Raw genomic sequence first — 12,862 nt, forward strand, 5'->3', positions numbered from 1 at the left:
CACTGATTTCATGATGATATAATTTACATCTCTCACCTGCTAATACTATTGGACTTCTTTTTTTTTTACTTTTCTTTTTTCTCTTTATTTCCAAATTTATTGAGACATATTTGACATATTTGAGACATATTTGATATATAACTTATGTAAGTTTAGGGTGTACAATTTGATGATTTGATATATGTATATGTTGCAAAATGATTACCTTAATAAGGTTAACTGACACATTCATCTCTGTTCCTATGAGTTCTTTCTTTTAGATTCCACATATAAGTGAGATCATACACTATTTGTCTAGACGAAATGAAAAGGCAGCCTATGGAATGGGAGAAAGTATTTGCAAATCATATATCTGATGAAGGATTAATATCCAAAATACATAAGGAATTCATACAACTTAATAGCAAAAAACCAAATAACATGATTACTTTTTTTAATCTTCACATAGTTTGGAACTCAACAGATTGAGTCAGCCACCTAAGAGCCTTGAACAGGCCTGATTACACAACAGGAATCAGAAAATTTAACTTTAGCCAACAAAACATACACTAATCTAGTAGACCTTAATAATTTTGATAAAATATGTTTTATTTGCCCATTTTATTGTAAACACAGTTATTAGTCTTGTTTTATTTTCTTTGTAGATGCAACATTTAATGAGTTCAGTGAAGTCTTGAGAGGAGAACATATTTTTTGTTACTGAATACAGGCTAATTTTCATCTTGGTACCCACTGATGTAAATACAGTTGCACAAGAATATATACTCTTGTGTATATTCTCTATTTTTCTTTCTTTCTTTCCTTTTTGTTTCTGGTGTTATCCTCTATAATAAGTTCTTGGTTTAGAGTAGATATCTCAGACACTTTTCCATGGGAACATCATTTTCTCTTTGTGTGTGTGTGAGACAGATATTTAACTTTTGTGTACCATACCTTGTATTCCATGGCTCACATAAACTGTTGGACTTCTTGAGGGTGGGAAATGTCCATGTCTCATTTGCCTTTGTAAACCCAGTCACTCATACATTGAGGGAGGGGAGAGAATTAAGGTTTCAATTCCTACTATGTTGTAGGCTGTTTCTCAAGCATTGGAATATATGTAAATGGAGACAGTGAATCCTTTTTTTCTAGAGCAGATAGATGTTTAAGAATAGTAAAAATAAGACTTGATAAGTAGGGTGATACCAGACTAAGAAGGTCGGAAAATTAGGCATCAAAATTTGAACTTGGTATAGAATTGGTGCTGGTGATCAGTTTGGATCATTTATACCACCTTTGCAACTTGGACTTCAATCCGTGAAAAGCCACTGTACATTCTAGAGCCGGTAAATAATAAACTTCTGGGGGGGGGGAATACCTAGCACCACTGTACAGAAAATAAAAGCCTGTTATTTTTGCTCAGGCATTTGAGTCCCATTAGACCATGCCTAGCATGGATCTATCCTGGGTAAACTATATTGTCTAAAGAAATCCACCCCACTTACTTTCTCAGAATCTTGGGGAATCAGTTTGTTCCCCAAGGGATTGGCCTCTGTCACCAGGTTTACAATACCAAATGACCAAAAAAAAAACCCAAAAACAAAACCAAAAAATGGTTTCCAGCAAAAGTAAAGGTCATTCTCTTTCTTTCCCTCATATATTTAGACTCCTTGGCCTGTTTTTCAAGAAGCTCATCTTCCTCCATTCTCCCTTTCCACTGAATATCTGAGGCACTCTAACTATAATGCACAATTGTACACTTAATTGTAAGAACTGACATTTAGTGTCTACCCTGTGCTAGATACATTACTTATGCTATTTCATTAAGTAGAACAAGTCTGAGATTGAAACTGACCCTATCTTTAAAAGTGAGTCAAAGTCACTAACTTTCCAAAGGACACACAGCTAGTAAGTATCAGAGCTGAGATCTGGACACAGGGCAACCTGCTTCTAAGTCGATCTCCCCTCCCCAGAACAGCATGCTGGAAGAGTGGCACTTTGGTTCTTTACATGGCTTCAAATCCATTATTCTGTAGACTGCCACAGAACATTATTTACTTTTTGACCCCTTTCCTCTCTCATCTCGTCCTCCTCTTTATTTTTTTTATTAATTAATTCATTTATTTATTTGTGGCTGCGTTGGGTCTTCGTTGCTGCACACGGGCTTTCTCTAGTTGCGGCGAGCAGGGACTACTCTTCGTTGCGGTGCGCGGGCTTCTCATTGCGGTGGCTTCTCTTGTTGTGGAGCATGGGCTCTAAGCACACGGGCTTCAGTAGTTGTGGTGCACGGGCTTAGTTGCTCCATGGCATGTGGGATCTTCCTGGACCAGGGCTTGAACCTGTGTCCCATGCATTAGCAGGCGGATTCTCAACCACTGCGCCACCAGGGAAGCCCTCATCCTTCTCTTTAAAGTAGCAGGTGGTGCAGTATGAAGAAGTATCGTTCTGATTTTTACTTTTTTCTCTTTTGGACCACATAAACCATTGTTTGTTTTTGCTGAAATAAATGGTACTGTACTTGATGGAGTTATTGTTTGTAGTATCAGGAGACCGAGCACCTCACATCCTGGCATCAGGCTTGGGAACCTCTGGCCCAGTGAATTGGATACTGTAATATTTCTGGTTTTGGCCACTGTTATGTGCAGAATAATTGCCCCAGTAAGTTTATGGTAGTCCTTTTCACAAACAATATGTGAATGTGTAAATAAGTGAACATTGACTGCATTCAGCTAGTTAGCACCTCAAAAGGAAGCAATAACATTCTGAATTTTTCTTGGACATTCTGAATTTTTCTTGGGAATTTTTTCTGAATTTTTCTTGAGCAATAACATTCTGAATTTTTCTTGGGCAATAACATTCTCTTAGTTTTCAAGCTTTTTCTGGTAATAATTATTCTAGGGCTGTCATCTTCAAACCTGTTTGTCAGTTACCCGTACTAAAGATACATTTTACATTACAGTCTGGTACCTACCTCTGAATATGTAAGACAATAGATTTATAAAAATATAGTAGTTCCCTTACTACATGTGGTCTAGTATCGTATTTTGTATTTTATTCTGTTTTATTTAAAAATCCTGGTTGGAACCCATTAAATTTCATCACCCCCTTGAAAAATGCTCTGTTAGAGGATAAACCTGATGTAATCTATGTAGTTCTTCAGAAGCCTCTCTTATTCTCCTCTCCTTTTTGCTCAGATCTTCTCTTTTGCTTCCCTGTATTCTGTAGCCTCACCCAAGTCTGTTTCTCTCCTTTCCTCCTTCTACCCTTCATTTTTCCCCCTTTCTACTCCACTAATGCAAAGCTGAAATGTACTTATGGGGGTTACAATTTTATTTTTCCTAATCTAGATGAATTTAAGTTTTTCGTATCTCTTTGTGTCTTGCAAATTCAAAACAAAACTAAATTACTTCTAACAAGAGTGGCATGTGCAATTTTACCTTCCTTGTAAGTTACTTATTCATAGTAAAAAGTTTCTCACTCTTATGAACTATACCAGCAGTATTAAAAATACTATTGTAATACTTTGAAATTAAAGCAGTACACTTGCTATACTTATTTACTTTTTTGGGTTTGGGTTTTTTTTTTTTTTTTTAAGGAATAACCTTCTGTGTGTCTGGGCTGTACCTATTTGTGAATGTAACTTTCACTATAATTAGAAACAGCCCTCAATTCTTCTCTATTTATTGAGTCAGTTAATCCTATTCATGCTATTACCTTGAATATCTCTCATGGTTTTTCCTTTCTCTCAATTCTCACTGCTACTATCTTATTCATATTTCTTCTAAGTTATTGCAATTAGCTCCTGGTTAATCTTCCTGAACTCTCTTAGTATATCCTCCTCCACAGTAATATTTTGAAGTAGAAATTGATCTGCCAGTGACTGCTTACAGCGCTCCGGTGGCTTTCAGCCACCTGAGGATGGAGTCTAAATTGCTTGGCATGGCTTTTTATGGCTCTTTGGTGGATCTGCATCCATTCTCTCTTTGGCAGCTATGGGGTCGGTGGGGAGGAAAGTGTGGGGAGAGGCTAATAAAAGATAAGCAGAGCAGGCAGCTCACTGTTTCCACAATATGTCATTATCTGAATCCTTTTGCAAGTGTTTCTTTATCCAGAAGTTCCTTTCTTTTCATTCATTTGTCCTCTAAATCACATCTGAGATATTATTCTAGGGATTTGTTCCAGTAGTTCTCTTGGCACAGATCTCAGTATATTATGTCTGCTTGCATGTGCACCTCCTCCTATGCTGGGAGTTTGTAGACAGGAGAGAGGCATCTTCATTTGCATCTCCCTAGTGTCTGGCCAGGAGGATGTTAGGTGCTGACTATATGGTGAGCAACTAGATGCACATGGACCTTGTTCTCACAGAGCTTTTAGTCTATCAAGGGCTGCAAATGATTAAGCAAATACAATAAAATATGGTAGGAAAAGTGCAAGGTGTTGAAGGCTTCCTCGCCCTAGTAACATTTAAGTTGAACACTAAAGAATGAATAGGAACTAGGCAATAGGTGAAAAAAAGTGAGTAGAAAATTGAGAGGGAAGGAGTAGTCTATAGGTAGGCCTGCAGGGAAGAGCATGTTACAACTGAGAGACAGAAATAACATCCCATGGCTTAGTGTTCAGGTGGCAAGAAATGAAGCTACAGAATATGCAGAAAGCTCAGTCGTGCAGGGCTTTGTAAATAGGATGACCATAGAATTGATCTTCTGAATTGCAAAAATTTTGAGAGGGAAATGGGCGGGGGGATGTATTAATAATTAATATGCCAGGGTAAGAGGCATACACAGATCATCCTAGATGAACTAGAATTCATGGTGAGTTTGAATTTTATCCTAAGAGCATATATGGATTCACTGAAGGACTTTACTTCAAGTAGAGAATTTGATCAGATTTACATTTTAAAAATCATGATAGCTCTGGTGTGGAGAATAAATTGGCAAGGAACTATTGTCATAATTAGACCAAAGGACGTGGTGACTTCAACCAGAAGTGGGAGTGGATTTGAGACAGGTTTAGGAAGTGAAGATTGGTTAATCAAATGGGGGCAAGGTCAGAGGTAGGAGTTAAGGATGATACCTGGTTTCTCTTGTTTCAAAGAAGGGCATTACAATTCTCTGATGAAAACAGGCAGGATTGGGGAGGGATGCTGGTCATGAGGTCAAATTTAGACATGTTGGGGCTTCCCTGGTGGCGCAATGGTTGAGAGTCTGCCTGCCAATGCAGGGGACATGGGTTCGAGCCCTGGTCTGGGAAGATCCCACATGCCGCAGAGTGACTGGGCCTGTGAACCACAATTGCTGAGCCTGCGCGTCTGGAGCCTGTGCTCCGCAACAAGAGAGGCTGCGATAGTGAGAGGCCCGCGCACCGCAATGAAGAGTGGCCCCCACTTGCCGCAACTGGAGAAAGCCCTCGCACAGAAACAAGGACCCAACACAGCCATAAATAAATAAATAAATAAATAAATAGATAGATAGATAGATAGATAGATAGATAGATAGATAGATAGATAGACATGTTGAGTTGGAGAGACCTTTGAAATACTGAAATGGAGATACTCTAGTAGACATGAGTTCAGAGGTATGAATTGGGGGAGGAGATTTGTATATATTTGTGTCTTGTTTGTAATTTTATTTTCCCATTCTTTTTTAAAATTTATTTATTTTATATTTATTTTTGGCTGCGTTGGGTCTTCATTGCTGCGCGAGGGCTTTTCTCTAGTTGCGGCGAGCGGGGGCTACTCTTCGTTGTGGTGTGCGGGCTTCTCATTGTGGTGGCTTCTCTTGTTGCGGAGCATGGCCTCTAGGCGCGCAGGCTTCAGTAGTTGTGGCACGTGGGCTCAGTAGTTGTGGCTCGCGGGCTCTAGAGCGCAGGCTCAGTAGTTGTGGTGCACGGGCTCAGTTGTTCCGCGGCATGTGGGATCTTCTCGGACCAGGGCTCAAACCCATGTCCCCTGCATTGGCAGGCGGGTTCCTTTTTTTTTTTTTTTTTGTTATATACACAATTTTTTTTTTAACGATAGGGTAGTTCAAAGCAGAAAATCAAAGACGATACTATTTTCAGAGAAAATTTTTAAAAAAAGCAGAATTGAGGTTCTGAATAATTGAGGTAGCATTGAAACTTGAAAGGAAAATCCCTCTCACAAAGTATAATATCATATCATTTAAAAAGCCATTGGTTTTCATACAAGTGTCTATAAACTTAAAGTTACATAAATGCATTTACTTTTTTTTTTAACATCTTTATTGGAGTATAATTGCTTTACAATGTTGTGTTAGTTTCTGTGGTATAACAAAGTGAATCAGCTATATGTATACATATATCCCCATATCCCCTCCCCCTTGCGCCTCCCCTCCCACCCTCCCTACCCCACCCCTATAGGTGGTCACAAAGCACCGAGCTGACATCCCTCTGCTATGCAGCTGCTTCCCACTAGCTAGCTATTTTACATTTGGTAGTGTATATATGTCAGTGCCACTCTCTCACTTCGTCCCAGCTTACCCTTCCCCCTCCCCGTGTCCTCAAGTCCATTCTCTATGTCTGCATCTTTATTCTTGTCCAGGCAGGCGGATTGTTAACCGCTGTGCCACCAGGGAAGTCCTATTATATTTTATTCTGTGTACTTTTATATACTTTTGTCCAAGTTTTTAAAAATGGAATAGTGTTTGGCCATTTGTTTCTGAGTGGCTCCTATAGCTGTAGTTTTCATTTGTTGAGCCTATGCCATTGGCTTTAAGAACATTTTATCTTATTTAATCCTCACAATAACCTTGTGGGTAGGTGGTATTCTCATTTTACAGATATGGTTAGACTCAAAGAATTTAAATAATTTTGCCACGGTTGACATAGTAAGTGGCAGAACAATATTTGAGCCCAGGTTGGTTTAACTCTGATCTCCATAGCTGTTAACCTTTAGACCTTAGGTTGTCTTCAGAGACTACAAAAAGAGACTCAAACTGCTCTCACACTCTTCCTTTTACATTGGCGGTAAGACATACAAACACATGCTTAAGAGTAGGAGGTAAACATTATCTTGCATTGGTGTAATACTTTAAAAATGTTTTAAATGCTTAGTATAATGTCATCAGTTCTCTCTAACAAAGTTTGAGTGGAAGCACTCCCTAACAATTGTGGCGAATGTGATTAAAGAACCAAATGCAGAATCTGCTTGGGTGTGCTATCCCAGAATACTACTCTGGCCTTGGAGGACTTGAGCTGATGTTCACCAGCTGCTAAAGCTAGTATTGTGTAATGTTTAGAGGAGTGGATAGTTCTGCTAGAATATGTTATAATGTGTAAGCTCTGTTTGCTTTATAATAGACAACTCCCTGTACTGGATCCTGAATCGATGAAGTCAGAGATCTGTGCTTCCTTGTCAGCAGGTAAAATTTGACATTTTCAGAATGTGTAATATTGAAGTATTTTTATATCTCTATTTAGGCATAGTCAGAATGAATTCATTAAAATAGGAAGCTTTTCATTTTAGAGTCTGTCAACCGTGTTTTACAGTTTGTCAGTTTTCCTCAGTTTTGCCTGGTTGGCAGATCAGATTTTGAGAAATTTTCCAGTTGATTATTTAATAAATAACTTTGTTAGGCTTTATCTACAAAAGATAATTGACCTTAGCAATTTTTGTAGTCTCATTTTTGAAATTGAAATATATATTTAAGCTTTACCACATTTTAAATCTGAGTCCTTTTTAATATTTTTTTAATAATAGCTAATCCTAAGTTTAAATAACTGAATCTTTACAGGAAATAATTTGAAAGTTAATTTCAAAAACTTTCAAGTTTTAAAAATATATTGAAAAATAGCTGGACATGATCAAGAAAGATTCTTAAATTTATCTTTATGTCTCAATTTTGTCTTACTGCCAATTCTTTTTATACCATGTAATGGAGTTATTTTGATAGAGAGGGAGGAATAAATGTATAATTTGCTGAAAATGCTGCTTCATATTTGTCACATTGGACTTTAAAAGAGTCTCTGAATTCTAACTCATTTTTAGAACAATCTTTAAATGACTTGGTTATTTTGTCATTTAAAGTTTCTACAGTTGAATATTATTTCTTTTCAGCAAGTGAGATAAAACATGATTCCAAAGGTGCAAACATTTCCTTAGGTGAAGTTGCTAATGAGACTTCTTCAAATGAAAAACTGGGAGACGTCAGTGAACACACAAAAAGTTCAGACTTGGATGAAAAGGTACTAGGGAATCTTTTGCATTTTCGTATTTCTTGGTCCAGATAGTGGTAAATACAGAAGTCCATCTTAGCAGTGCTGTCAGGTGACAAGGGAATGGCCTTTTTGTTGAGTAAAGAGTCACATCATTCTGGCCATGGGACATACTGCTTGATGCTTGCCGTAAGCACAGTATTAACAGAGTTTCACTTGTCTGGGAAAATGGGGTGTGCTGTTTAATTATATATTTAGCTTTTTAGAATCCTAAAGTTCTTCTCAAACCTATGTAAATCTTTCTAAATTGTTACATATCTTCCTGCCTCACTAAGTACAAAGTACTGAATATCATTTGATCTTCTTTGAAGTTTTAGAATATCATAGTGCCTGCGTGCTATGAATGCAAGCATCAGTTATTCGACCACAGGTGTAGAAGGCATAGGAATCGGAGCTAAACCTAACTTGATGTTGGAACATACCACTGGTGTATGATATGGAGAAAATTTGGGGTATCAGTTATCTGCCAGATGTGTATGATTGTCTTAACCTTTTGAATAATTTAATTGACTCCTAGACAACTATTTCATGTTTTCTTCTTTCTCCTTATTCCTCCTCATTTGTCCTCATTGCTAACAACCTTGTTTCCTACTTTACCAAGAAAATTGAAATAATTGGAAAAGAACTTCCTAAGTTCCTACCAATACATTAGGCCACCTACCTGCACCTGTTCCCAAAACTTCAGCTTCACTTCTGTTACACTGGGTGAACAGGCCAAGACTATTCCCTTCAGCTGTGTGCTAGAATCCATCTCTTCCCTCTCTTAAAATACATTCCAGTAACTCTCCTTTCATTACTGGATCATTCTCTTCAACATAAGCATGCTTTTCTCCCATCTTCAAACAAAACCAAAAATACACTTTCATGGTCCCATTTTCCTTTTCACCTGTTGTCCTATTTCTCCAAAGACTTGTCTAGACCCTCTATCCCCAGTTTCTCTCCTCCAGTTCCAAAGATAGTCACCTTCACCTCCACCAAAACTACCTGTCTTAAACTCTCCAGTGACCTGCTCGTTGCTGAATCTAATAGACATAGTTCAGTCTTAATCTTTCTTAACCTATCACCAGTATTTAACAGTTGATCACACTTTCCTTGAAACATTTTTTTCACATGGCTTTCAGGTTAAACATGCATGCCTAGTGTCCTGTCTGTCTGCAACTTCCCAGTTGGTTTCGCTGGTCTCTCCTGATCTCCCTGACCTCTACATGTTGGAGCGACCCAGTGCCTAGACCAGGAGTCTGTTCTTTTTTCCTATCTAGATTTGCTCCTTAGATGGTCTCATCCAACCTCATTGCATTGAATGCCATCTGTGTGCTAAGACTCTCAAATTGATATCTCCAGCTTGAACTTTGTCTCTGAGCTGCAGACCTTTCTCTCTAGTTGCCTACTTGATTTTTCCACTTGGATGTCCAGTTACACTTCTCAAACTTAACGTGTTCGAAACTGACCTCCTGTTAGATGTCCCCTACCCTACCACAAACCAGCTGTTCCTGTAATTTTCCCCTTTTCTATTAAAGGCAACTCCATCCTTTATAAGTTATTTAGGCTCAAAAACCTTGAATTTCATTACTTTCTTTTTCTCTCACTCCATATCCAGACTGTAAGGAAATCCTGCTGGCCTTAGCTTCAGATGATGTCTGGAAATTATTCACTTTTCATCACTCCCACACATACCACACAGGCCCAGGCCCAGGCCCCACCTAATATCATCTCCTGCCTGCATTACTGCAGTGGTCTCCTAACATTTCTCCAGCTTCTGATATTGTCCTCTTGTAGTTTATTCTCAACATAGCATAAACTAGATCATGTTATTCTTCTACTTCAAACTCTCCAGTGGCTTTTAATATTCATATTCCTTACTGTGACCTGCATGGCCCTTTATCTGTTCCCCCTACCCCTCCCCTACGTTGTTACCTCTCTGATCTCTTTGACTACTCTCCTTATCCATTTTACTCTGACCACATTAGCCTCCTGGCTGTTCTTGGAACAAACCAGGCTTTCTCCCACTTCACGGCCTTTGCCCTTGCCATTTTATCTCCTAAAAAAAAAAAAAAAAAAAGATATAGCTTACTTTCTTATTTCCTTCACATCTTTACTCAAATTTCATGTTCTCAGAGAGACCTCCCCTAGCCATCCAACCTAAAATTCCAGTATTCTCCGTTCTGTCAACATTTCATATCCCCCTTTCTTGTACTTATCATGATATAACATACTTTACATTTACTTATTTATGTTTACCTCTGTCTCTTCCTGCTAGAATGAAACTCCATGAAGGCAAAGATTTTTGTCCATTTTGCTCACAAATGAATCTTTAGCACCTAGAGCAGTGGCTGATACAGAGTAATAACACAAATGATTGGGTTTTTTTGGCCGCCCCGCACGGCATGCAGGATATTAGTTCCCCGACCAGGGATCAAACCTGTGTGCCCTGCAATGGAAGTGCAGAATCTTAACCACTGGATTGCCAGGGAAGTCCCAAATGGTTGTTGAATGAATATTGGATGTGAACCTCATTTGAAAATAGTCTTTAGGGACTTCCCTGGAGGTCCAGTAGTTAGGACTTCGCCTTCCAATGCAAGGGGTGCAGGTTCGATCCCTGGTTGGGGAACTAAGATCCCACATGCCTCGGGACCAAAAACTCAAAACATAAAACAGAAGCAATATTGTAACAAATTCAATAAAGACTTTAAAAAATGGTCCACATCAAAAAAAAATAGTCTTTAAGTGTTAGAAGTGTCCTATAGCATGAATAAAAATATCACAAAGTACTTGCTTAATGGTTTGATGATAACAGCCGGTATGTATTGAGCCTTTATTAAATGCCAGCCAGCCAGTGCTAGAGATTTAGCGTTGGTTATATCTTATCCCTATGATATAAGGAGGTGCTGTTCAGGAGTTCCCAAAACCACCCTCAGGTTCAGTGATTTGCTAGAAGGACTCACAGAGGTCAGCAAAGCTGTTATTGTAACTCAAGGTTACAGTTTATTTCAGTGAAAGAATACAGATTAAAGTCAGCAAAAGAAAGAGTCACATAGGGCAGAGCACAGGAGAAACTGAGTACAAGCTTCCAGTTTTTCTCTCCCAATAGAGGCACGTGAACACTGCTTGCTTCTCCCAGGAGTGATGTATGACAGAAACAGAATATTGCCAGCCAGGGACTTGCCTGAAGCTTGGTCAGGGTTTTTATTGGGGTCAGTCACATAGGCATGGTTGACCACCTGCGTGGCTGACCTCAGTCACTCAGTCTCCAGTCCCTCCAGAGGTCAAGCTGATACCACGTGGCTCAAGGACCCCGTCATAAATCACAAAGACTTTCTGGAGTGGCCCAAGGCCTCTACCATAAATTACACTGTTAGCTTACACTATCTGTTGTGATCCCAGACACCCAGGTAAACAAAGACACACAATCAGGCAGCATATTCCAAGGGCTTAGAAGTTACCTTCTAGGAGCAGGTCACAGGCCATTCCTTTAACATAGGCATACGGACAACCCAGATTTACTGAGTTAACCCTTTACTGCACATGAAGTGTGTACTGCTATTTCCCTTTGCAGATGAAAAAACTGAGACTTAGTATCTTGTCCAGGGTCACACAGTAGAATCCCTTGACTCTATAGCAGGGGTCAACAAACCTTTTCTTTAAGACTAGATAGTAAATACTTGTCTGGCTTTGTGGGCCATATGGTTGCTGTCTTAGCTACTCAGCTCTGTTATTGTAAGGAGAAAGAAGCCATAGACAATATGTAAACAAATGTCAATTGCTGTGTTCAAATAAAACTTTATTTACAAAAACAGGCAGCCTGCAGGCTATAGCTTGCCAACCTTTGCTCTAAAGCATTAAAAAATAAAGTTTGTACTCTATTCTACTTAAAGCAGAAGAGAAGACTTTTTGCTTTCAATTCTGCAAGGATAGATTTTAAGAGACGTTTGCCAGAATTCACTGAGTTCTTAACACTAAATATTTAAAGATGTAGACTATTTTCAATATTAGCTCTTTTAAAAATAATCCCCAAAATCATTTAGCTGCTTCCTAGTGTGGTACTACTTTTTGGATTTGTTTAAGGGAAGGGGAATGATACTTTTATCTTTCTGATACCATGGTAAGCTTCAAAGTAGCAACTCTTTAGAAAATATTGATACATGACCCTGTCAGTAATATTTGTCTTTAAAATATCTGGCCCCCAAATTTGGGAATTAACAAACTTTATCCATCTCTCACCTTATATTTTAGGAACTTTAGAGGGTAAATAGGTTGATTTATAGGACATATGTCTAGCCTGCCACTTTTCTGCTTTTATGTATGGTTTTCTGTGAATTTTTAGAAATGCTTCCTTACTGATCTTTTACATATATATATATTTCTGTCTTTTCCACAGACCTTGTTTTTTCTTTCTCTTGTATATCAGTTATACCCAGAATCCATATATAACAATTTTTAGATTTACCATGGTAGTAGTTGCTTAATGATTCTAGTTTTGAGCCCCAGATAGTTGAAATGCTAGTGTACTTTTTAATTTTTATTTTGAAACAATTGTAAATTCACAGAAAGTTGCAAAAGTAGTTTTCCTCCATGATTACATCTTAAAGCACAATATCAGAAGCAGAAATTTGGCATTAGTATAATGAGTGTATGTAGTTCTGTGTATATTATCAAG

The 12,862-nt window shown here is 38.4% G+C and overlaps 1 protein-coding gene and 1 long non-coding RNA gene across 2 annotated transcripts in view; one reads left to right on the plus strand and one right to left on the minus strand.

Annotated features, from left to right (window-relative positions):
• The window catches only part of LOC309608570, a 250,040-nt gene that overhangs the window by 180,798 nt on the left and 56,380 nt on the right, over positions 1 to 12,862 (minus strand). The gene's annotated exons all lie outside the window — the stretch shown is intronic.
• Positions 1 to 12,862, plus strand: part of TOPAZ1 (testis and ovary specific TOPAZ 1) — a gene marked incomplete at its 5' end in the record, with an annotated part of 67,629 nt that overhangs the window by 6,886 nt on the left and 47,881 nt on the right. Inside the window, 2 exons of the mRNA XM_082348348.1 lie at positions 7,294 to 7,355; positions 8,051 to 8,178. Coding sequence (XP_082204474.1) covers positions 7,294 to 7,355; positions 8,051 to 8,178 — 190 coding nt within the window. The remainder of the gene's footprint in view (positions 1 to 7,293; positions 7,356 to 8,050; positions 8,179 to 12,862) is intronic.

The sequence above is a fragment of the Balaenoptera borealis genome (genome assembly GCF_965194805.1).
Source record: "Balaenoptera borealis genome assembly, chromosome: 12".
In the NCBI taxonomy this organism is placed as follows: domain Eukaryota; kingdom Metazoa; phylum Chordata; class Mammalia; order Artiodactyla; family Balaenopteridae; genus Balaenoptera; species Balaenoptera borealis.